The sequence below is a fragment of the Mustela nivalis genome (assembly GCF_964662115.1).
Source record: "Mustela nivalis genome assembly, chromosome: 7".
Taxonomy (NCBI): domain Eukaryota; kingdom Metazoa; phylum Chordata; class Mammalia; order Carnivora; family Mustelidae; genus Mustela; species Mustela nivalis.
Window position 1 is genome coordinate 8957284 of NC_139026.1, and position 24123 is coordinate 8981406.

At 58.0% G+C, this 24123-nt stretch overlaps 1 protein-coding gene and 1 long non-coding RNA gene across 3 annotated transcripts; one reads left to right on the forward strand and one right to left on the reverse strand.

Annotated features, from left to right (window-relative positions):
• Positions 1-127: 127 nt before the first annotated feature.
• On the reverse strand, positions 128-6574 carry LOC309869296. Its single transcript, XR_014314096.1, has 4 exons — positions 4709-6574; positions 4504-4669; positions 3121-3290; positions 128-215 (listed from the first exon to the last, which is right to left on the reverse strand). It is a non-coding gene; the product is annotated as an uncharacterized lncRNA (long non-coding RNA).
• Positions 4297-23539, forward strand: SUN2 (Sad1 and UNC84 domain containing 2). Of its 2 annotated transcripts, none has more exons than XM_082740103.1 (18): positions 4297-4605; positions 7398-7553; positions 8399-8589; positions 8946-9074; positions 9642-9737; positions 10120-10213; positions 11180-11250; positions 14053-14177; positions 16115-16369; positions 16740-16817; positions 17222-17265; positions 17784-17949; positions 18307-18528; positions 18833-18917; positions 19317-19432; positions 19582-19749; positions 20111-20203; positions 21883-23539. In XM_082740103.1, the coding sequence occupies exons 2-18, from the start codon at positions 7432-7434 to the stop codon at positions 21994-21996; spliced, it is 2169 nt and encodes a 722-aa protein (XP_082596229.1). In that variant the 5' UTR covers positions 4297-4605; positions 7398-7431; the 3' UTR covers positions 21997-23539. The 2 variants fall into 2 exon arrangements, with proteins under 2 accessions (XP_082596229.1, XP_082596230.1); XM_082740104.1 differs by lacking the exon at positions 4297-4605 and adding an exon at positions 6670-6798.
• Positions 23540-24123: the final 584 nt, after the last annotated feature.

Genomic DNA, 24123 nt, shown 5'->3' on the forward strand with positions numbered 1-24123 from the left:
TCGGTGTCCTCCCCATTTTACAGATGAGGACACTAAGGCTGAGAAAGCCTACCTGATTGGCCAGCGCTGTTCACCGGGAGCGTCTGAGTGTCAAGCCTGCGCTCGGAACCATCAGCTGACAACGTCCCACAGCAGCTGGAGCAGCAGGTGTGGGTGTCAAGAGGCTGAGAGTCGTTTTGAGGAGAGACGACCTCATGGGGATATCAGGCCAGTCCCTGTGGATAAGTCCATGAGTCAGGAGCCGTGGAGGCCCCAGCGCCGCCCCCGACTTTCCTTCTGACCCCAGAGGCCCGGCAAGCCATTCCTCTATGCGTCCAGGCGCCGAGCAGGGGCCAATGAGTGGCCATCCAAGCTTACAGCGAGGGCCGGGCACGAGCCCTGCCCGTGTGCCTGTTGTCCCTAGGGGCCGTGGGTGACTGTTATTCCAATTCCAGAACACATCGTGGGACGTGCCTGGGTAGAGGGGGTGGGGACCGTGGGAACATGGTGCAGGAGCCATTGCTTCTGCCTCCGGAACCTGGAGACAGGGAAGCAAGCCTCTGTGGGAGAAGCGCCATCTGAGCCCATCCCTGCAAGCTTCGTAGTGTCTCGTCAGGCAGAGAAATGGGGAAAGAGCATTCTAGGCCGGCGCAGAGCCTGAGCGAACGGGCGGGAGTGCGGAGGGGGGGGGGCAGTGCGCACTGGGTGAGGCCAAGGAGGGCTCAGCTCTGGGGAGCACAGGGGGGGAGCCAGGGAGTGGGGTGTTTGAAGATCTGAAGATCGGGGAGCTGCGGTCAGGCAGGCAGTTGATGTGTGTTTATTGAGCCTGGCCCTGTGATAGGCGCGAGGGGACAGAGATGACCTCAGGCACAGTCACCCATGAGAGCCCGGCTGGCCTGATCGCTAACCTGGATCCAGCACCCTTCCTTCCTCGGACTGGCCTTCCCCTTCCCCCTTCCATAAAACAGGCTTTACTGCGCTTGTCACCAGGTGACAGAGCTCTTTGAGGTACTGGGATGAAAGATCCCATAAATATGAAGCCCTGTCGCCCGTCGGGGCAGGGTGTGGTAGGGAGCCCACATCAGATCCCCGAGCAGCCCCTGGGGGTGCAAGGGCACCAGGATGCTCTGAGGTTACCCACCCTCCCCATAGCTGCCAAACGTGTTCCTGCTGCAGGTAAGCCTGGCATTAAAGTCCTCCCCATCCTGCCCCCAGCAAGGATACTGTGCTTGGGGTGATTAAATGACAGACGCCGACACCCTGGCTGCTGACCTAGGCTAACAGCAGTGGGGAGAAGTGGAGGTGGCCTTGGCAGCAGCAAGGCAACTGGAGGCTCCACTGTCGCCCATGTGTTCCTCTGACATGTGCACATGGAGTCCCCAGCACATGAGTCATGGAGCAGGCACATAGGTACCTGGGTCATCCCACCTCCACATGAGAGCCGGGGTCTCTGGAAGCCCAGAGAAGCTCCCTGACGTGACCATGGCCATGAGTCCAGGACCGACCAGCAGCCCAACCTCCTCATCTTCCCAAAGATCTCCCATAGCAAAAGCCCTTCGTATCGAAGCAGTTTCTCTACTTGCTTGACCCCACGCATGAGGAAAGAGGCCAGGGGACCTTGCTGACTTGCCCAAGGTCACACACAGGATGTTATTATTTCAGGTGAGGAAAATGGCTCTGAGAGGCCAAGTGGCCACCCCAGGATCACAGAGTAAGCGAGGAAGACACCTGTCTGGAACCTGGGCTGCTCCTTGCTTTTTATCGTTGGTGCACTGACGTGACATTTCTGACACGCGGGGCCACCTTCTCTATTAAGCAGAGCAGCCAGGGCACGCAGAGCCCACGGAAATGTTTTCATTTTCATCCTTTTAACATCAGAAGAAAAATTCCATATAATAATAATATTTACGAATGAATCACACCTGGATGGTGGTCATCTTTCTACCTATGGGATCCTAACATACAAGTTTAAATACTTTTATTATGAAGGAAGGGGCCATCAAGGCAAAAGTGCCCCGTGACAAAGAAAGCCATCAATCATGTGGCCCCTGCTGCCGGAGCTGCGTGGTCAGCCACTGAGACCTTGTTCCAGGGACCGAAGCCATCCGCCTCCCACCCTGCCACTGTGGGAAGACTGGCCACAGGAATGACAGCTGAGCCGGAAAGAGCCCCCGAGGGCTGAAGTTGCTGAGTGAGTCCGGGGAGACAGCCAAGGGGCCGAGAGAGTGGGGAGACGGGTCTGCGTGTGAGGACTGGCACCCATGATGAAGGTCAGGGTGGGCAGAGGGGCACGGCACAAACACAGGAGAACCGAACTGTCTCTTACCTCTTTCCTGGGGCTGCTGTAACAAGTCAGCACCCATTTTGTGACTTATAAGCAACAAAAACATATTCTCCCACAGTTTGGAAGGCCAGAAGTACAAAATCAAAACCTCCTGGACGGAAATCCCAAGTGTCAGCAAAGCCAGGCTCCCTCCCGAGGCTCCAGGGGAGAATGGGGTCCTTGCCTCTCCCAGCTTCTGGGAACGGCCGGTATCCCTGGTCTCATGACAACACCACTCCAGTCCCTGCCTCCGGGGTCATGCCGCCCTCTCCTCTTCCCTAACGCTCTGTTTAAGAACACTTGTAATTACATGTACGGCCACCTTAATAATGCAAGATATTCCCCTTATCTCAAAATCCTTCATTTAAAGGTGTCTGCAAAGACTCACCACTTTTGCTAACATGCACAGTTTTGAGGGATTAGGACCTAATAACCTTGGGGCCATTATTCACCTTCCGCTGGCCCACGGAGGTGACATGGTCTAGGAGGGACCTCTGCCTCCACCAGGCAGAAGGCAGGCCCCAGGAAAGGGTCCTTCCGCCAGGATCCTAGGAGAGTGAAACAGGCCTGCAGGGAAGATGGTGAGATACAGACACTCCAGTGAAACTGACAGGATTGGGGAGATAAGCGGCGGGTGAAAAGGTGTCCAGAGAGGCCCTGGGAAGCTGGTGGCCCTGCATCTGATTTGCACTTTCATTTCACACATTCCACCCTCAGCAGATACTCAGACATGAGCCACGCCCGGTGCGTTCGAGGTCCTAGAAAGCCAGCCCTGTCTTCAGGGGGTCTGCTGTCTACCCTTGTCTTCAGGATACTACCAGGGCAGGTGAGACCCCTCTTTTCCAGGGGGAGCAGTAGACGCCCAGGAAGGGGTTTTGTTTTGCTGCAGTCAGCTTAGCACAGGGCTTCACTCTTCATGCCCCTACCCTCCTTTGCCTTCCTGTCCTGTCGCAGTGGTTTTGTAATTTCTTGTCTCTTCCTCTTGGTGCTTTTAAAAGTGAAAAAAGCACAGTTACCCATAGAAGAACTTGCACAGGAAAAGACTCTTCCCGAGCAGTGCCCTTGCTACAGCTGTGAAGTTGGCCGGTGGCGGACTGCTGGAGGCGGGCAGCATTTGACTCCCTCCGTTATCTATGTATCTATGTATCTATCTACACACACTTGAGTGAGGCCGAGGTAGAGGTAACCAGCCCTGCCTTCTCAATACCCAATGTAGCAAATTCCCTCCTTAAATTGGAGAAAAACTTCGCTGTGAAGCTTGGGGGGTGGCGTGGGGTGGGGGCAGACCCACATGTGACGGAGCCTCTGGCCCCGTCTGGAATCCCAAAATCAACCCTAAAGCAGAAAAATCAGACTCGGATGTAAAGACAAGCTCCTAATCTCAATTCTGCCTCCTTCAAGCTGTGACTTTAAGCAAATCACTTAAAACCTCTGTGAACCGGTCTCCTGATCTCTAAAATGGGTGCAGAAATGCCTGGCTGAAAGGATTACGCATGCGCCAGGCATTCGGCAAGCCTTCAACAACCGTAGGAGGATCGGTCCACTAAGGGCTAAGGACTCGCTCCCGGTCCAGATGGGCCTGAGGCCAGGGGTCTTCTACTCCCCTTACTCCCCACTTCCCCGGGCCATCCTCAGAGAGGCTGTCTCCCCCGTCACGATGCCTTTAAGGCCCTGGCACCCCGGCCGGCGGAGTCGGCTTGCGGAGCACTGGGACGCCGTGGCCAGTAGGTCACGGGTGGGACGAGGCGCAGAAGGCAGCGCTGGGAGCGGGATCAGGTGTTTAGCACCACCAGGCCCGGAGTCAAGTGCGCAGCCAGGCCCGGCCGAGCCCCCACCTGCGGGCTCCAGCAGCGTCCTCCAGATGCCGCCGCCGCCCCCGCGCCTCCCACGCGCGGACTCCAAGCAAGGCGCACGGGGCCCCTCCCCCCGGGCCCACGCGGCGGGCGGAGCGAACCGGAGCCTTTGTGTTCAAACCGCCCAATGGGCGGTGGCAGTGGGCGGTGACGTGGGCGGGGCCCGGCCAATGGGCCGCGGCCTGTCAGCGTTGATTGGCAGGCGCACACATACACACTCGGCCACGCGCGCGCCGGCCGGCCCCACTCGCGCAGCGCGGTTCTGCGCGGGTCGCATTGTCTGCCGCGCCGTCCCGCCCGCTGGCCTCGTCCGGCGTCGCCGCTGCCCGCGCGCCCCTGGCCTCTCACCGAGCTCCGCTCGCGGGATTCCGACGCGGGAAGGGGGCGCGCCCGGGCGGCGCAGCGGGCCTCGCACGCCCCCGGCCCCGCACGGAGCAGCCGCGGCAGCAGGTAACCGCCGGCCGTGGGCCTCTGGCGGGTGGACGTGCGGGGCAAGGGCGCGGGGCCGGCCTCGCTCGCCTCCCCGCGGGCCCCCGGCTCCGGGCGCGCCGACTCCGGGGTCAGCGTCGGGCGGCTCCGGCCAGGGCCGAGCTGCCCAGGCCTGGTTCTTCCTCTCCCGGCCAAGCTGGGCCGGGCTCCAGCCCCGCCCGGCGCACGCCCCTGGGCCGGTTGGGAAGGGCCAGCGCCGCGCCGGGGCCAGCCGCCCTGACTCATCTCCGCAGCCCGCCCACTGGCCGGCGCGGAGGGCGGATGTCTCCAGGCGGGACTTCCCCGCGCAGGACCTCCCCGCGAGGAGGGGAGCGACAGCCGGGCCACCTCCGACCGGCCCAGGGCAGTGCCCGTGTTTTCGTGCCAGGCAGGCAGTTTCCAGGGACAGACAGTTCCCTGCCTCTGCCTGTCAGACTCTGGGAATAGGAGGAAGGCCCATTTTGTTCCGTTCTTAAAAAAAGAAACCAAACAAACAGGAGGCGGGAGTGTGACTTAGAACAGAGCGGCAGGGAAGGCGCGTGGTTGGTTTAAAAAAAAAAAAAAAAAATGAAATGCCTGTGGGTTCAGCCCGTAGGGAAAGTGAAGGGAGAAGGGAGTAGGCACCGGGAGGGTTTTACGGGTCCCACGAGGCAAAGTAGTGTGAAAAAACCCCCATGGAAGATGCCGGAGGTCTAGGTTAAGTCTGCAGACTGGCAGCATCCCATCTAAGTTTGTGGCGGGGGGGGGGGGGGGGGGGGGGGATGGGGGAAGGTGCCGTTGAGAAAAGGATGTGGTTCAGCTCGGAGGTGGGGAGGGATGTTGTGTTCGAGGGTTTCTTAACTGGTGTGTTTGTGTTGGGGAGGGTGGGTTCTCTGCTGATATGCAAAAGATTTGAGCTCGCAGAGGCTCTTGTTTTGGAGGATTCCGGCCTTCACCTTTCTTACCTTTGAAGCCCAGACTCCGTTGCAAACTGCTTGGGGGCTACCAGAACTGCGGGAAAGATGGGGAGGGTGGAGGAGGGTGCCGTCTGCTCTGTTTTCACTAGCCCCTTCGACCCGCGCCCCCACCGCCCTGGCTCTGTCTGAATATTTATATCCTTGCCAACAGCGGCTGGAGTTTGGCAGAAACATTGTTTTGTTTCTGTCCCAGGGTGAAGGCTTCATTCCCTTCAGCCTGCAGGGTTAGGAGGAGGAGCCTATCTGGGCACGTGGAGCTTTCAGGTGGGAAGGGCCGGCAGGGGTGGAATTACCTTATAAGGAGTGGAATAAGGGCAAGGCCCCAGGTCAACTTCCTGCTTCTGCTACCACTGGTCTTTGCCAACACAGGCTAAAAACCACAGAGGGATGCCAGGTGGGCATCCTACCTGGGAGGATGCCAGTAAGACCAAGACATGGAAGTGCTTGTTTTTTCAGAAGAGAACTTTCTAGAATTCTCCAGCTAGACTAACCAGACCTTCTGGTTTCCACAGTCTTGAGTGGGAAATGCGAGAGTCGGTGCCCTCTGTAGACATAGGGAACAATTTAAGTATCACCCAGGAAGACCAGAAGGGATAATAAGTCACAGGTACTGGGGACTCTTGAGGGGGCCCCATATGTAACAAAAACTTTGTAACGTGGGCAGGCAAGGGCACCACATTGAGACTCTTCATGTTGGTCATCTGGGATTTTGAATTTGGGTTTGTTTTTTTTTTAATCTCCAGAAGGCTTCTTAGTCCTCCTCGGGTTGTAGAGCGCTGCCTTTTGCCTGGTTTCCTCTCCTTGGCCTCCACTCAGTCCTCCATATCCGTTCCAGAGCCTCGAGTTCTCACCCCACGCGCTGACTTGTTCCCTCCAGCAGAGACGACCTAATCCCACCCCGCTCTACCTCCCCTCTTTGTTTGTTAACAAGTACTTGTTGTGTGACAACTCTCTCTACAGCCTGTTCTGAGCATATTTGAGGCTATTCAAGACTCTAGTTGGGGACACATGACACATTCCGAAAGCACCTTGAAAACTTGACAGTAGAGGGGAACGACTCAGGCCATGCCACCTGTCATTCATAGAGCTAGGTGACAGTGGGCAAGGTCACCGATCCCCCCCTCCCCCACCCCGGTGTCCCAGGATGCTCTCTTGGACGATGGCAGTAGGCGTGTCTCCCATGCTCACAAGGATCAGAGATGGCTGTGTAAGGAGCCAGGTACCTAGGAGGCCTTTAACAAAGTATTTTGTCATCACCATCCCAGTCCTGTCAGGATGTCGTCACTGGGGGAGACAGCACACAGACCCCTTCAGGGACTTACTAGGAAAAAGTTTTCTCTAGTTCAGGTTGGAGTGGCACCCTGAATCAGAGAGCATAGCCACAAGGAAAAGAAAGCGTGTCCCCTCCAAGAGAAAGAGCTGGAATGAGTGTGCACACAGCTCTAGGGGGGAGGGCAGCATCACAGGCTGGGCGAGGGAGCAGCGATCAGAGGCATTCGGTCAGCATTGGGGTGGAGTGCCTGTCGCGTCCTGGGTGCTCTATTATGGGCCAAAGGTTGCAGAAGGTCCGGTTCTGCCTCATGTGCAGCTCAGCATCCGGTTAGCCAAAAACAGGAGAAGCTTGTAGAAAGCAGTGGGAGAGGCCTCCCGGGGCCCGAGTGAGCTTGAGCCTGGGCGGGGACACCAGCAGGTTGGGTGCCGGCTGCCCCATGTCCCCACCTGTCAGGCTGGGTCGAATGCACGGGGAGGGTGGGCTGGTCCCTGGGAGCCAGGGAGGCGCTGAGGACAACCCTCACGTGGCCTCCTTTCTCTCCCAAGAGTCTCTTCAGGAGGGTCCCCAGCCTACCTTGCCATGTCTCGCCGAAGCCAGCGCCTTTCACGCTACTCCCAGGGTGATGATGACGGGGGCAGCAGCAGTGGAGGGAGTTCGGTGATGGGAAGCCAGAGCACCCTGTTTAAAGACAGTCCTCTCAGGTAAGGGATTGCCCTCGTCCTCCCCTGCCCCCACCGTGGATCACGCTGAGCAGAGCAGAGGACTCGGGCAGGTCGCCGCGCTGCATCTTCCCATTGTCCCCTCAGTGGGCAGGGATCAGACGCCCTCTTCCAGTTGAGCAGGAACCTTCACGCCTTTGAAGATGCCAGGACCTAGCCCTGCTGTTCCTTCTCCCTGTGTTGTGAGCCCGGCCATTGCCCTCATGTTCAGAGGACAGGACGTGGGGAGAGGTAGCTTCAGGATTGGAAACCCCAAAAAGCCAGAAGCCCCAAAAGGCCAGAAACCCCAAAAGCGCAAGTGGGGTTCACAGGAGCCCCTTCTGCTATGGATGGGTGTGCCCTTCTGGCCCTTGTCCCCAGGCCCCCGTGTATGGTCTGTAGGGCTGCAGCAGGAGAGGCTCACGTCGGAGGGGCACGGTGAATGAGCTGAACCAGGCGCCTGCCCCGTCGTGCCCCGCTGACAGATAGCAGGACCACATAGCAGCTCTCAAGGCTTCTGCTAGTCCCGGGAGGCCCTGTCGGGTTGGTCTGGGTTTCCAGGAGGTGGGAGAAATTGCTACTGTGGTAAGAAGCCCAAGAGGAAACTGGCTTCAAGGTTAAGGACCTGGCTTTGAATCCTGACCCCATCACCTAACTGCTGGTGAGGCTGAGAGACTGTGGGAGAGGAGGAAGCACCGGTGGTTGGCACCTAGCTCGGAAGCTGTTTCCTAGCAACGGGGCTGACCCCCCCTCCCCACTAGAGACGGGCAGAGTGGCTTGCTTTCCTGTTCCTCGCTGGGCTCACCTGCCTGTTTCCGGCCTCCTCACTCCTGGTTGACCCCCCACAGGACCCTGAAGAGGAAATCCAGCAACATGAAGCGCCTGTCCCCAGCGCCCCAGCTGGGCCCCTCCTCTGATGACCACACCTCCTACTACAGCGAGTCGGTGGTCAGGGAGTCCTACTTCGGCAGCCCCCGGGCCGCCTCCCTGGCCAGGAGCTCCATCCTCGACGACCACCTGCACAGCGAGCCCTACTGGGGTGAGTATCTCTGAGACTTTTCTCCTCGGGCTTTGCTTCTGGTGGAAACGTAAGGTCCCAAGTGTTCCCTGAGTGGGTTCCTCACCACTGCTGGGCCAGAGGAGGGGTTCACTGTCTTCAGAAACCCTCAGAAGGGGAGCCAAGTGTCTGAACTCGAAGGCCATATCAGCAAAGCCCTCATGGGGCTGCTCCCGGCCAGAGACCCTCCTGTGGACCCAGGGAGCTCAGGAGAAGCGAAAGGCAGTGCCGTCTGTCCGTCAGAGGTGCTTCTCGGGGTGTCCCCACGAGGCCCTCTGGCACAGCCTCCTGGGCGCAGCTCTCGGCCCCTGGAGAACCCCACACTCTTGCCTGCGCAGGTGAGGACCTGCGGGTACGCCGGAGGAGAGGCACGGAGAGCAGCAAACTCAACGGGCTTGCTGAGAACAGGAGCTCCGAGGACTTCCTGGGGTCCTCCTCCGGCTACTCTTCCGAGGATGACTTTGCAGGTAGGCCAATGCCTGGGGCGGAGGCCAGGGGGACGTGGGGGGGGCCCAGGGAAGGGGCCCCCTGACAGCCCGAGAGCGCGCGGTATCTGGCAGGCCTCTCCACAGACCAGCCGGGCATCCCCCCGTGCCACCGTGGCTCCCGAAACGCAGGCCAGGGGTGGCCCTTAACACACTGTGGCTGCCCTGTCCCCACCTATCAGAGCAGCCTGTGGTCAGCTCCATCGTGTTTGACTTAGTTTCCAGCAAGTACTTCATGTGGGACTTCACATCGAGAAGGGGCTCGAGGCCTTTAGTCTAGCTGCGAATGGCAGTCTGAAGGACAGGTGGCCAGGGGAGGGACGCAGACGAGGGGCCCAAGGGAAATAAAATGTCAGAAACCTACCCCTTTGCTCCTTTAGCGGGCGTTTACTGACCGAGAGGCCAGGCCCGTGTGATGCTCCCGGGATGCGAAGGAGAATGATGCGGGGCTCAGCTCACAGTCTAAAGGAGACAACTGATAGGCAGTCTCCCTGCCCTGGGCCTGTGAGAGTGAGGACAGACTGAGCTATGGCCTCTCTGTCCCGGCAGGCTACTCGGAGACGGACCACCATAGTTCGGGTTCACGGTTAAGGAACGCCGTCTCCTGGGCAGCCTCTTGTCTCTGGACGCTTGTCACTTCTCCAGGTGGGTGCTGGCTGCTCTGTGCACCATTATTTCCATTCTCTACAGCTGCCCCTTCCCCCTGGGATGGGGTAGCCCATCGAGAGACCGTCAGGCCATCAGGGAAAGCTCATTCTAGAATAATCACCGGAGACCAGGAGCTGCAGTAACACTCTGGCCTTCTCAGGGTGGCAGCAGCTGTGGAGCTGGATGGAGGGCGTTGGCAGACTAGGCAGGTGGGATCAGAGGAACGGGGTCACCTCGGACGGGACAGAGGTGCCCCGGCAGCTCAGTGCTGGGGGTCGGGGCGGAGAGGGCGGCAGGTGGACAGAGCGGCGATCTGAAACCATGACCTGCAGGCCTCTGGCTCAGGGTGACACTTAGGGCTTGCCGGTCCCTCTTCTAGGCCGGCTCTTTGGCCTCCTCTACTGGTGGGTTGGCACGACCTGGTATCGCCTGACCACAGCTGCCTCCCTTCTTGATGTCTTCGTTTTGACCAGGTGAGCGCGACCCCCACTTTGACAAGGAACCCAGAAGCCCAGGGACAGAAGGGACCAAGAGAGCTCCTAAACCCACGTATGCTCTCTCTGAAGGTGGTCGTCCCAGTTCACACGTAGCTTTTATCACTGAGCAGGGAGTGGACCCCCCAGAGCAGCCCCTCTTTGCCCGACAGATGAGGGCCCTGGGTCAGGTGTTGTTTTCCAAACCAAGAGCTCTTCAGGGAGGATTCTGGAACTACAGGTTCCTTAGATTGTCTCTGCTAAATGCCAGCCCGCGCTGGCCACTTCCGTGTCTGCCGAGCACGGCTTTCCTCCTGTTGGTCAGGTTTTAGGCTCCAGCCAGCAAGTGGTGCGGCCCAGAAAGTTGGGCTTTCCTCTCGGCCTCATGGCAGTCTAGAACCCAGTGTTCTCTGAGGCGTGTTTCCAAAGCCAGGCGTAGGTGCTGCGTGAGGGGGGCTGTGGGTTTACTTCCCAAATCCCGGGCCCAGCAGAGCCAGGAAAGACCAAGCCAGGAAGTCGGGGTCCTCTGGCCGTAATCCTGGGTGGCCGGCTGGCCGGCTGGGCTGAGCGGAGGGGCAGGGGTGGATCTGTGTCATCAAAAGGAGGTTCGTTTTCTGAAAGAATGCTGTTTAAGGAGTTCTGTTGTTTTTGTTGTTTTCTAGATTGCTTGCTTAGAGAATCTCTGTGTATGAAAAGGTTTTTCAGAGACCCCACTTCGTTTGTTTTTAAATAACATCCATAAAATTCAGAGTGTCAGAATTCTCCCCATTATTCCAAGAAAGTAAAGTTCTAAAGTGTCCAATCCAGCCCAGGGAAGATGGGGCACTTCAGGGCACCCCGTCCAGCTCGAATTTTGCGCTTGGGAAAAGCCTCTGCAGACTCCCCATGGGGATGAAGGGGCCCGAATGCCCTTTTGACACCTCTGCACCCCTTCTCCCCGCCCTGCTGTCCCCTCCTGTGGTGTAGGCGCTTCTCATCTGTGAAGACATTCCTGTGGTTCCTCCTGCTGCTGCTGCTCACGACTGGCCTGACCTACGGTGAGCTCGCCGGGCTTGCAGGGGCGGGGCAGGATGCGCGTGCCAGGCTCAAATGGAGCTGGCGAGCCAGAGGGGCAGGGCAGGGTGTGGGTGGGGGGTGGCGCTGAGCGGCAGCATGAGAACCAAAGGGACGGTGATGACCCACAGGGAGGGGAAGGAGACAGGGTGAGTGGGATCAGACGGAGCCTGGGCAGCCCAATCCCTTGGCCAATCCTGTCTGGCTCTCCCAGGCCCTCACTGACCCATGTGGCATGCGCAGGGCACCCAGTGGGTGAAAGGGACTATGCCCCGGTCCACTGATTCTTGTCCTGTTTGGGTGGCTGCGCTGGACTGCCTTGGCATGTCTAGAGCATTCTTGGAGCCTTGTGGCTCGGGACCTGTCCTGGTATAGGAGCACTGTTATTAGTAGTCACTTTCCCTTCATTCAAAAGCAGGATGTCGTCTGGGTGAGTGAGTTCTTGTCACCACGTCTGGTTCGATCTTTAGCTGTCTTTGAGATCAAAACGGTAAAGTAGTAAAGAGAAGCTTGCCCTTTTTAAGATAGCTCATTTACAAGATGCTTGACGTTGTTCCAGTCTCTATCCTAGGATGATCTCGTGTGTTTTACGTGGTTGTAACCATTGTGTGTTCAGCTTGTAATGAATGGAGCAGCGCCACTGGGGGCCCACAGTTCCACAGGAGCTGCCTCTATGGCCTCTGGGCTGTTCCCCCCCCCGCCCCACCCCGGCTGTTTTAATGATTGTGCCCATCTACAATTAATTGATAGAGACCATGCTTTATTCTATTTTTAGAGTTGATTTTTTAAAGTTTTTATTTATTAGATACAGAGAGAGAGATCATAAGTAGGCAGAGGCAGGCAGAGAGAAGGGGAAGCAGGTCCCCCACTGAGCAGAGAGCCTGATGCGGGGCTTGATCCCAGGACCTTGGGATCATGACCCAGGCCGAAGGCAAAGGCTTAACCCACTGAGCCACCCAGGTGCCCCAAGAGTTGATTTTTTTTTTTTTTAGCTTTTGTTTATTTATTTGAGAGAGAGGGCGACAGAGATGCGAGAGAGAGCACAAGTGGGGAGGAGAGGGAGATGCAGGACTCGATCCCAGGACCCCGGGATCATGACCTGAGCCGAAGGCAGACGCTTAGCCCACTGAGCCACCCGGGCGCACCTAGGGTTGGTTTTATAGGGTTAGTGTCGCCTCAACTTGTATTTATTGAATAGCGAGGTGGAAAATTTTTCCAAGTGTTGATTTCCTTTTTGTTTCCTGTTATAAGAACAGCTTGTTCATGTCCAGTGGAAACTGGGCATCACCCGTAAGATAATAATGATCTTTTACAATTGGATCGTGCTTTGTTCACGGGTTACCTCCACTGAGTTTCACCGGGGCCTTGCGGGGTTGATGGAGCTGCTGTCCCAGTGGCATCATGGAGAGGCGCGTGGACAGTGTGAAAGGCCGCTGGGGTGGCCTGCGCAGGGAGGGGAGTGCAGGAAGTGAGGCATGTCCACAGGGATTGACTGAAAGCCTGGTGGGCGTGTGCTTCCTGCTGTGCTTGCTCCCAGCCCCCGGCTGAGTGGCAGCTGTGGGCCTACTCGGATGGACACCCATATGGCTTTGCAGGTGCCCTCACCACTGCCCCCCCCACAGACACGCATGTGCAAGCTCAGGAGCGAAAGCTCCACAAGCACGTGACCCCTAAAGCAACATGCACGTGTCACTGTGGCGGTGGCCGTCTTAGGTTGAAAGCACCTTCTTAGCAGGTGACTTGTTTTAGTGATTCTCAGTCACAGTCCCCATGGGAGTTCCCTGGGGAGCTTGTTTTTTGTTTGTTTGTTTTTATAAATAGGATCCCTGCCGGACAAGGAGCCCATTGCTGGACTTCAACTCATAACCCTGAGATCAAGAGTCAGGCACTTAACCAATGGAGCCATCTAGGTGCCCTTTTAAGCTTTTAAAGACTTTTAAAGACTTAAAGAGCTTTTAAGACTCACCTACAGGGGCACATGCTGGCTCAGTTGATTGGGCATCCAGCTCCTGGTTTCAGCTTAGGCCATGATCCCGGGCTCGTGGGATGAAGCCACGTATCAGGCCCTGAGCCTCCACACAGAGTTTGCTTCTCCCACTCCCAACTCCCTTGCTCTCTCTCCAAAGTAAGTAAGTAAAATCTTTTAAAAAACGAAAACACCTCACCTATAGAGGGAGCCCCCAGACCAATGAGTTCATGCTCTAGAAAGTGGGGCCAGATGTTTTGTATTTTGTTCTTTTATTTTTTTTTAATATTTTATGTATTTATTTGACAGATCACAAGTAGGCAGAGAGGCAGACAGAGAGAGAGGGGGAAGCAGGCTCCCTGCTGAGCAGATCGCCTGTTGCGGGGCTGGATCCCAGGTCCACGAGATCATGACCCAAGCCCAAGGCAGAGGCTTAACCCACTGAGCCACCCAGGCGCCCCGATTATTTTGTATTTTAAAAGCTTCCTGGGTGATTCTGATGGCAGTTGAGGGTGGCCCCCGGTTCTATCTGGGATCATTCCTAGCTCCTTACAGCCACATTCTCCAAGTTTTGCCATCCAGAGAAAGATGAGGGCTCCTGAGGTATGTGAGAATGCAGATACTCCGGGGCAGTCCGGTGGAAGCCTCCATCTGAGAATGACGGGAAGCTCCATCCCGCATCCTGATTTCCAGCAGAAAGCCAGCGCACAGGAACGGCAGGCTACCAGGAAGCCATGTTGACTGAGCCGCCGTCTCCAGCAGCTTGTGCCTTCTTGCACACGGCCACTAGCCCAGATAACCCCCTCTCCTCTGTGTACAGGTGCTTGGTATTTCTACCCCTATGGGCTGCAGACCTTCCACCCTGCTCTGGTTTCCTGGTGGGCATCGAAGAGCAGCGGCAGGCAGCAGGACGTCTGGGAGCCCAGAGACTCCTCCCACTTCCAGGTAAGGATCTGGGGGTCCCGGGTCCTCGCCCCGCCTGTGTGTATGGCTGATTTCCCTGCAATTAACACTTTACAGGGCTCTGAGAAGGGGCATGGTCCGCACGGGTAAACTGCTTTGTCTCCCAGGACCCCCCTCTCTCTACTGTCTTGGGTGCAGTACGGGGGGAGCCGTTTGCTTGTGCTTCAACAGGACTTCAAACTGCCCCGAAGGTAGTTGCCATCTTAAGCACCAAAAACCAAAGGAAAAAAAAATGGGACAAATTGTTTTTGTCTACTTTTGTTCCTTTGCGGTATAATTTCATAAATATTTACGAAGCATCCTTTACGAATAAGGTGATCACGTTGGTCAGTTACCACAAGTAAATCACCCCTAAAATCAGTGCCTTAAAGCTACAAGCATTTGATTAGCTCCTGAGTCTGTGGCTTCTCTGGTCTGAGCAAGGACAGGCTGGTCTAGGCAGGGCTCCCTGCCGGCTCTGCAGCTGGCCCGTGCGTCAGTGGGGCGGACCGTACCTCACACGTGCTTCCTCCTTTAGCTCGCCTGCGCTTGTTCTGTGGTTCCAGGAGAGCGAAATCAGGCCTAGATTCAGAACTGTCCCTTCTGCCACATTCAAGGCCGAAGGCCATCTCACAGCCAGTCTACATTCCAAGAGGGGGACAGAGACCCGACCTCTTGTTGGGAGCGCCTGTAAGGCCACACTGTGGAGGGTGCGGATACAGAGAGGAGGGTAGCCCGGGGGCCGGTCCTGCAGCCCAGGCTGTGTCCTCAAGGAGGCTGCAGTCCAGTGGGGCAGTGGGGGGTGGTGACAAGTGCCCAGGTAACCAGAATGTGTGCATGTGACAAGGAAAACTTAAAATTCTTTAATCCCTAAATCTATTTGTATTTTGCTTGTATCTTGCCGAAGCTGATTGGGGTAACCATTTATTTTGGTAGATATTACTTTCCTGACCATCATGTTATCATTTCATAAAACAATGACCTATTTTGGCATTAATAACTTTCCCTTTTGTAATCATTAGTAAAGATGTTAAATACAATTTCAGCACCAGCTTTTCTGTGAAAAGGAAGAGGAGATCTTTGTGCTTGCTTGTATGTGCAGAGACAGGGCTGAAAATCATTGCTTTGTTTGGGAGTGGATGGTGGCTGAGGGCACCAGGTGGATAGGGACACAGGTTAAGAGAGTGGCCTCTTACTGTTTGCTTTTTGAGTCCTGCACATGTACGGCCTACTTAAAAAATTTTAAAAATCAGAAGCAACTTCTGCGCTCAGGAGGCTCTTGTCTTTAACTGACAGTTGACAGATTATATCTTCCCTTGACAAAGCTTTTTGTTTTTAAGCCAGCAGGTTTCTCAGAATTCATGGCACGCTATCAGGAACAACCCCCAAATGACTCCAAATGACTTCTATTCTGTTTCCTTTGTGGGCCTTCTAATTAAAGAGAAGAAAGCAAGCCTTTTCAAATTATTTTGTCTTTTAGCCCCGGTTCTCTCGGACAGACTTAGTGGGAGCTGCTGAAGTCAGCGGCTGAACCCCTCGGCCCCTCACTTTCTGGCATGTGCATCCATGCAGCAGAGGGAAGGGGGCTGGGGTCAGCCCGGCAGGCCACCCAGCCCCTTGCAGGTCCCTCCCCACTGTGTCCCCACTCACCTGGCCGATACCCACTCCTCCTTGGGGACCAGACCCTTCTGGGCCATGTGTGTCCGGCGTCCTGTGCTGAACGGTCGCCACATGTCAGCAGCTTTATGGCACCCCAGCTGCCTGCTGGTGTCCACCCCCCCGCCACCCCCAGCGGCAGGGCACAGAGCATCCTTGAGCCAGTCCTCCGAGCCAGCGTGGGTTCACATTCGCACGTAGCTGGGATTCTCTTTCCTTTCCGTTGGGGAAGCTCTGCGTCCCAGGTCCCTCACCTCCATGGCTTTCCCTCCCCACCCCACCAGGCTGAACAGCGCATCTTGTCCCGGGTCCACTCTCTGGAGCGGCGCTTGGAAGCTCTGGCCGCAGAATTTTCCTCCAACTGGCAGAAGGAGGCCATGCGGCTGGAGCGGCTGGAGCTGCGGCAGGGGGCCGCCGGCGGGGGGGGGCCCGTGGGCCTGAGCCAGGAGGACACGCTGGCGCTTCTGGAGGGGCTGGTGAGCCGCCGTGAGGCTGCCCTGAAGGAGGACTTCCGCAGGGACACCGCCGCTCGGATCCAGGTCTCTGAGCGGGAGCGGGGAGGCGCGTGGCTGGCACCGTGGGGGTGTGGGGTGGAGGGGCGAGGCCCTGCGCACCCTGACACGACAGACAGCACTGTGCCAGCTGACAGCTAGCTTGTCTAACTAAGCCTTAGTTCCCTGTAAAACAGAGGCGCTCCAGGAGCGTGAGACTGTAGAGTGCTGGGCACAGGAGGTGTGCGGTAGACATCAAGGGAGTCACGCGGGTTTCCAAGGGGCACTGGAGCAGAGAGGCTGGGTCTGAAGTTCATGGACAGGCCTGGTTCAAGTTCCAGCCCCACCACGTCCTGGTTGTGAAGTTCCCTCTGCCTGTATCTCTGGGAGTCCTGAGCCGCTCTCCTCTCTCCGACAGGAGGAACTGGTCACCCTGAGAGCAGAGCATCACCGAGACTCCGAAGACCTCTTTAAGAAAATTGTCCAGGCTTCCCAGGTCGGTGGGGCCCTTATCCTGTTCAATGTCTGCCCGTGGCCTGAGACAGCATGGGTCTCCCGAAGGGGCTGCTTAGACACCAGCCGGGGTGGGGGTGTGGTCCCCTGACTTCTGCGGGGGCCGAGCCCATGGGCCCCGGAGTGCTTTGCAGGGACATGCTGGGGCACACTCGAGGAAGGGTGGTTTTCAGGAGGCCTCCCGTGCTGGGTACGGCGTGCCGAGTGCACGAGTGAGGGAATGATGAATGCCGAGGTGTGCCAGCTCGGGGGGTTCTCCTAGGGACCCTGACCAGGCGGTTTAGGTTTGCAGGGGTGGGGCTGTGGGGAAACAAAGACTCCCGCCCTGGGAGACCGGTCGCTGTGAGCCTGGCATTCGCTGCATCTGTGCCTTCTTCCTGCTTACAGGAGTCTGAGGCTCAACTCCAGCAGCTGAAGTCTGAGTGGCAAAGGTAATGGGTGCTGCCGTCTGGCTTAGGCCTGCCGCTCCCCTCCCCGCACCCAGGCAGGCCTGGGGAAGAGCACCTCAGAGCAGAGTGGGGGTGGCTGAAACCTGGCTCAGGAACAGCTGCTGAGAGCCTGGCCTCGGGTGCGAGAGAGGTTGGGTAGGGGAGGCACCGCAAGGAAAGTGGGATTTGTGGGCTCACGTGGAGACTTACCGTTTTTTTTTCTGCACACACGTGCAGGCTGCCTTCCCAAGCCCCAGACAGCTGGATGTGTGGAGGCTGGGAGAGGCCGAGGCAGGGGCTTAGAAAGGGAACAGGAGAATAATTCATTCCTTGGGATCGTAGGCACCGGGGCTGTGCTCTGCAGCCGGGGTCCCCAGGTGTTAGGCCTGACACGCGCCCGCGGGAGGTGGGCACACACTTCTGTCGGGAGCCGGTGAGGGGATGCGCTTGTGTTCTTCGTCACGGCCTCACCCCTCGCCGGAGACCCAAGGCTTACTCTTCTCTCCTCTCTTTGGGAGTAGGATGACCCAAGAGGCCTTCCGAGAGAACTCCGCGAAGGAGCTGGGGCGGCTGGAGGGCCAGCTGGCAGCCCTGCGGCAGGAGCTGGCGGCCCTGAGCCTGAAGCAGAGCTCGGTGGCAGACCAAGTGGGCCTCCTGCCCCAGCAGCTGCAGGCCGTGAGGGATGACGTAAGTTGGAACTAGGCAAAGGCCCTGCTGAACAGCCTGTCCTCTGAGGGCGCCAGTCCTAGGAGCCCGCGCCGCCAAGAGCCCGATCGTCCCGCCGGCCCCTGCTGGGGACCTGGCACAGACGCGGGCTTGCTTTGACCGGAGTTCTTCCCGTTTTTTCTTCAGTAACGTGGACGGTTGTGCCTGACTCTTCCCCCGGTGTCGGTCAGCGGGGCGTGCTGGGCCGGCCCTCCCCTCCCAGGCTGGCTTGTGCTCCTTCCCTACCCCCTCCACTCAAGCCGGCTGCCGCCCTGGCCTGGGCCGCCAGAGCAACAATGTCCCTGTGAGCTCCTCAGAGACCTTTTCTTCCGTCCCTAGGTGGAGTCTCAGTTCCCTGCCTGGGTCAGTCAGTACCTTCTCCGAGGTGGGGGAACCCGCGCGGGGCTCCTGCAGCGAGAGGAGATGCAAGCCCAGCTGCAGGAGCTGGAGAGAAAGATCCTCGCCCACGTGGCCGAGATGCAGGGCAAGTCCGCGAGGGAGGCCGCGGCCAGCCTGGGGCTGACGCTGCAGAAGGAAGGCGTGATTGGGGTGACGGAGGAGGTGAGGACTGGGTGGCCCCCGGAACAGCCCCACCCCTAACACAGCGGTCTCTTCCCTGGGAGCCACCCACCTGCACAGTCCCACACTGTCGGCTTTCTGGTATGTTCCAAAGCCTAAGGGACATGCGAGAGGCTCTCACGTGGGCTCTCATGTGGGCTTTGGGACTGGTCGGGGGGAACATCTAGGGAAGTGGCACATGTGGCTGGACGCCAGTGTGTGGTGCAGGCGGGGAGGGGCCCCCAGGCATGGGCGCTCAGGTGGACAAGTCTGCAGCTCTTGGCAGCCGCCCTGGGGCTCCCTTTAGCAGGTGCAGCGCATCGTAAACCAGGCCCTGAAGCGCTACAGCGAGGACCGCATCGGGATGGTGGACTACGCTCTGGAATCGGGAGGTGCGTGGGACTCCCCACCCTTGGCAGAGCCGGGTCCCCGTGCTGGCGGGCCCTCTGGCATCGGCCCGGGCAGCCGTGGTGCTGGGGCTGGGCCTTGAGATCAGCACACTGTCACTCACAACAAAGGCTAGTTAAGAAGCTTGGAGAAGTCTGGGGGAAGAGAACGCCGTTGTTGGCCAGGGAGAGGCTGACGCTCAGTTACTCTGTAGTCGGATAGAGCTGAGCGGCACAGCCGGGGCCCGGGGCACGTGCCCGCCATCCTCAGAGAGCACCCGGCAGTAGCCATCCCCACCTGGTGCCCTGGGCTGGCGAGGTGCACTGGTGTCTGGGTCTCCCACCCTCCCTCTGCTGCTGGGGTCCCGCTCCAGGTGCCCACACTGCCTTGCTTGCCTGTCCTAGGGGCCAGTGTCATCAGCACCCGGTGTTCGGAGACCTACGAGACCAAGACGGCCCTCCTCAGCCTCTTCGGCATCCCCCTGTGGTACCACTCCCAGTCCCCCCGAGTCATTCTCCAGGTAGGCACCCAGAGAGGGCAGCAGCGGGAGCCCCGAGCAGAGTCACCCGGGTAGCTGGGGGACTCCCGTCTTGGATCACCACGAGATGTGCTCAGGGTGGGCTGTCCTGGTCACCGGCCCTATGCTGACCCAGCTTCCTTCCCCTCCAGCCAGACGTGCACCCAGGCAACTGCTGGGCCTTCCAGGGGCCCCAGGGCTTTGCCGTGGTTCGCCTCTCTGCCCGCATCCGCCCCACTGCTGTCACCTTAGAGCATGTCCCCAAGTCCTTGTCGCCCAACAGTACCATCTCCAGTGCCCCCAAGGATTTCTCCATCTTTGTGAGTACCTTTTGGTGGGGGGCGGTGGCAGGGGGGTGGGGGACTGAGAGGGTACAGGACCCTGTCAGGCTCTACTGAGGATAAAGCTGGGATCTGTTCTTTGGGAGGAAGGAAGCAGGTTTGGAAGAGAGAGTAGCAGGGTGCAAAATGGTACCCCACTCCCAATTACCTTAGGCTGCACTGGAAGAAACCAGGTCCAGGGCTCAGGCCACCTACAGCCCCACCAAGGCTGCTGCCTGATCTGCTGCTGTGGAAAGGGACCGGTAGGGGAGCAGGAAGGAGAGTATTGCTTCCTGGGGGGGGGTGGCGAGGCACTCCTCTAAGTACAAGATTTTTCCTCCATCCCCTGTTCTCTTTTTAGGGGTTTGATGAAGACCTACAGCACGAGGGGACACTTCTTGGCCAGTTCACCTATGACCAGGATGGGGAGCCCATTCAGACCTTCTACTTTCAGGTACAGGACTCTGCTGTGCGAACAGACATGGCCCGTTCACTTTCTCACCCACTCAGCAGACAGTTTCTGAGCACTCAGCCTGGGCTTGGCACCGGAGGTTTGGGGCAAGCAAAAGTGCAGCCCCCGCCTCCCGAGAGCTCCAGGGAGGAAACAGGGACAGCTGTCCAAGGTGGCATCGGAGAAGTACCAGCTAGATGTCAGCACAGCGGAGGGGCCCAGCCCAGACAGGGAGCATGGAGAAGGCTGCCTGGAGAGGGCACTTATCTGAGGGCGGCCCAGCCGGGCCTCAGTGCAGCAGGACTAGGGCGTTTAGGTGGGGCATTTGCCTCAACCTGAGTGGGCATCAGTCTCCCTGGCCCTTGTTAGAAATGCAGACTCCCAGTCTACACCCCAGGAGGTAGGCTGTCGGGTTCCAACGGTCCTAAGGAATCAGTGTTCTGTTTTGTTTTGACGATTTTATTTGAGAGAGCAAGCGAGCATGAGTGGAGGGAAGGGGAGAGGGGGGAGAAACAGACTCCCCGCTGAGCAGGGAACCCAATGTGGGGCTCGATCCCAGGAGCCCGGGATCATGACCTGAACTGAAGGCAGATGCTTAACCGACTGAGCCACCCAGGCGCCCCGGGAATCCATGTTCTAACGAGCAGCCCAGAGTGAATGCCGTGCAGGGGGCTTGAGAGCTACAGCAGGGGTGAAGAACCAGACAAGGGGGCAAAGGGACGGTGGCGAGAAGGGAGGCCGGAGAGAGGCAGGCCTGGCTACCAGGCCAGACACCTTTGGCTCTGATGGGCACTGCCATGCTTCAGGCAGAGAAGCGACCAGACCTTACAGTATCGCTGTAGCTGTGTGCAAATGGTGGTTCGAGGGGACAAGACCAGGGAGGAAGTGGCTGCAGAAAGAGGGTGTGAGGAGGGAGAGTGGATACACAGTCGGGAGGCCAAGGGTCCCGGTGGACAGAACTGCAGAAGAGGCGGGGCGGGGGGAGGCAGGCTGCTGCAACAGCGGCTTTGGCCACCAAGTCTGAGGCACCTGTGGGCTGGTCCAGTGGAGCGATCAGGGCAACTAGACACAAAGACTGAGCGGTCCGCCCCAGGGAGGTAACTGAGGCAGCGGAGTGCTGGGGACTTCACAGGGTTGGGTGCAGACGGAGCCTTGAGAAGGTAGAGGACAGGAGGCTGTGTGGAAGGCCAGAGGGAGACAGGAAGAGTCGGACAGCGCTGTGCCTACTGGCATCAAAGCAGGAGAAATTTGTTCCAAGAGTTCACTCAAAAATTGTGGCTTTTTGAGCATAGAGGACAGAGGCCTGATGAGAACTTGAGAGAGAAAAATCCTGCCCAGTTCAGAGTAAAAGGATTCTTTTCCAGCATCAACATCAAACCTTTCATGAAGGTAATTCTGTCCACTGACAGGAATAGCTCCTGCGAATGTGTCAGTCTGGGATGAACCCTGCTGGTCCTCAGCTACGAGGCCATTTGTACATGGCTGTGGCTCAGTGGCCCCTGGAGGACCTATGAAGCCCCTGGGGCGCCGTGGCTCGCAGGCTGGAGGCTCTGCTCCATGGGCTGCAGACAGGAGCTCTGAAGCCCACTTTTCTGTAGAGGCTGACGGGGCAGGGGGCTGTCTCCCTTCCCACCCTCCTGTCAGTGAGGCTTGAGGACTGAACCCCTTCTTTCTCTACCCAGGACCCTAAAATGGCGACATATCAGGTGGTGGAGCTTCGGATCTCGACTAACTGGGGTCACCCTGAGTACACCTGCATCTACCGCTTCCGGGTGCATGGGGAACCCGCCCACTAAGCCTTCTCTGTGCTGCGGCCAGCCAGCTGGGAGGCCAGCCCCTCAGCGTGTGCCCCTTTCTCTGGGAGGGGGAGAGCAGCACCCCTGCCACTTCCCCACATGCTTGACCAGCACACAGACTTCCAGAAGCAGGAACCCCTGGCCTGATGGAGCTGAGAAGATGTAGGGCTGTCCTAGCAGCAGGACAGCTCGAGGGGGACAGCAAGCTCCAGTGTCCCTTTTCTTTGTCTTCTTTGTGCCAGGCACTGGGGGTCTACTTCCCCCTCTTGGAAGGGTGTATATATGTAGCATATCGTGGGGGATTGAGAGACAGGGAGAGAGGCAGTGAGTGGACAAGTTCCAGCAAAGGTGGGTGAAACCTGTCTGCCCTTTAGCCAGGACAGGGGCTGGCACCGAGGGAGCTGCCGTTGGTAGGCGTGTGCATGAAGCAGGTGCCAAAGCCATGGGTGGGCTGTAAGTGAGGGCCTGGGGCAAGTGAGCTGCCCCCAGCGGCTGGCGGGGAAGTGAGAGCCTCCAGGAGGAATGTGCTCGTGGTACAGGTTAGGATTGAGCCCCAGGCGGGCAGCTCCTTGTACAGGGTAGCCGGGCTCTTCCAGAAGTCTAGTGCCATCAACCTAAGGGAGCTTGACCCATGAGGTCCCCCAAAGGCCTCGCCACACTGTACTTGTTCTGGGTCAAAGTGGGCCCTTGGGCTTTCCAGACCCCTTACAGGGTCTGGCTCCTGTAAGCCTCTGAGGGGCCAGGGGGCCGGCCTGTCTGATTCCCCCTCTGCTGGGGCTAGTTGCTTTCTCTCTCCCGATGCTGAGACCGAGGTCCACTCCGCTCCCCATTCCTGCTAGGCCTGCCTGTGTGCCAGAGCAAGCTTGTCACATTCCCCCAGGGTGCAGGGAGCCCAGACCAGTTTTTTGAGGCCAGAAGCAGCTGCAGTCAGCTTAAAAGGGTGGGGAGCAGGGTATGCCCCCAGCTCTCATGGTGGTCCCATGAGTATGATAGTGACATTGAAGGTGTCACGGTGGCAAGAGGTCTGTCTGCTGTGGGTCCCCATCCTAGTCAGGCCCGAGTGTAAGGGCCCTAATTCTCAGCTGCCCCCTCGGGACTCTTCCGGCTCTTGCTCAGTTCTAGCTCATTTTCTACGGGGGTGGCGGGCTGGGGGAAGAGAGGGCTCTGCTGTATTATGTATATATTCTTCAAGGTCTGATTCTTAACTGAAAAACTTTGGGCTTGATCCCTAGCCCCGCTGTGTGGGGCACGGGCTGACTCAGCTCCTCCTTACCCAGCTGCCACAAGGGGCTGCTGTGGAGGCAGGCGCCCTGGGAGCAGGGCTAAGCCCTAGATGGGCTCCTGGGGGAGGAAGCTGGGAGGAAGCTGGGAGGAAGACGAGGCCCGAGACCACCTGCAGCCCTCTGGCAGCAGCCCCAGCCCTGACAACCAGGTTTCATTTTGCGCTCTCCTGTCACAAATGCTGCACTATCAGTTCTGAACTTTTTATCTCCAGATTCTAATTTATGCCTATGCAAAAAAAATAAATTATGCCCAGGATTCATGGCATGTGTAGTTTTTATCTGGCCCTGGCACAGGGACTCTGCTCTTGGCAAAACAAGAGAACGAACACTGAACCAAAACAATGCCCCAAAGACTGATCCCGAATTTCAGAAACCCTGGTTTCTCCCCTAAAACCCAGCTGGGTTGGGGGAACGGGGCCTGAGGCTGGCTCTGCTCTGGGATGCTGGACTGGGGGGTGGGGGGGTGATGTGGAGAAGGAAGGGAGGCGGCTTTATTGCCCCCCCCCCCCCCGGACATCTGGTATAAGTACGCAGCTTCGCCTGCATCTCTCGCTGCCACTTCAGCGGAAGGTATTAGAATTTACCTGTCTCACTACTGACCACATCTGCCTTCAGTGTGGGACTGGTCTCCACCGCAGTAACTGGACATTTGCCCCTTGTACCTATGCTGGGACGGCATAAGGAGATGGGTTCCCTGAAGAGCCAGAAGCTGCCAGCTCCAAGGGACAGGTCCTGGCCCTCCCCTTCCAATGTGTCCCCAGATTCAGTGCCTCCGAGGACCTGCCTGAAGGGCTGGGGTGCTTCCACAGCCACACTTTCCAACATACTCTGCTTCTAACCATGG

Coding starts and splice junctions, on each gene's coding strand:
- SUN2 (XM_082740103.1), top strand. CDS start 7,432: ATGTCTCGCCGAAGCCAGCGCCTTTCACGCTACTCCCAGGGTGATGAT. Junction 9,738..10,119: donor GACGCTTGTCACTTCTCCAG/GTGGGTGCTGGC, acceptor TCCCTCTTCTAG/GCCGGCTCTTTGGCCTCCTC. Junction 20,204..21,882: donor TTCAGACCTTCTACTTTCAG/GTACAGGACTCT, acceptor TTCTCTACCCAG/GACCCTAAAATGGCGACATA.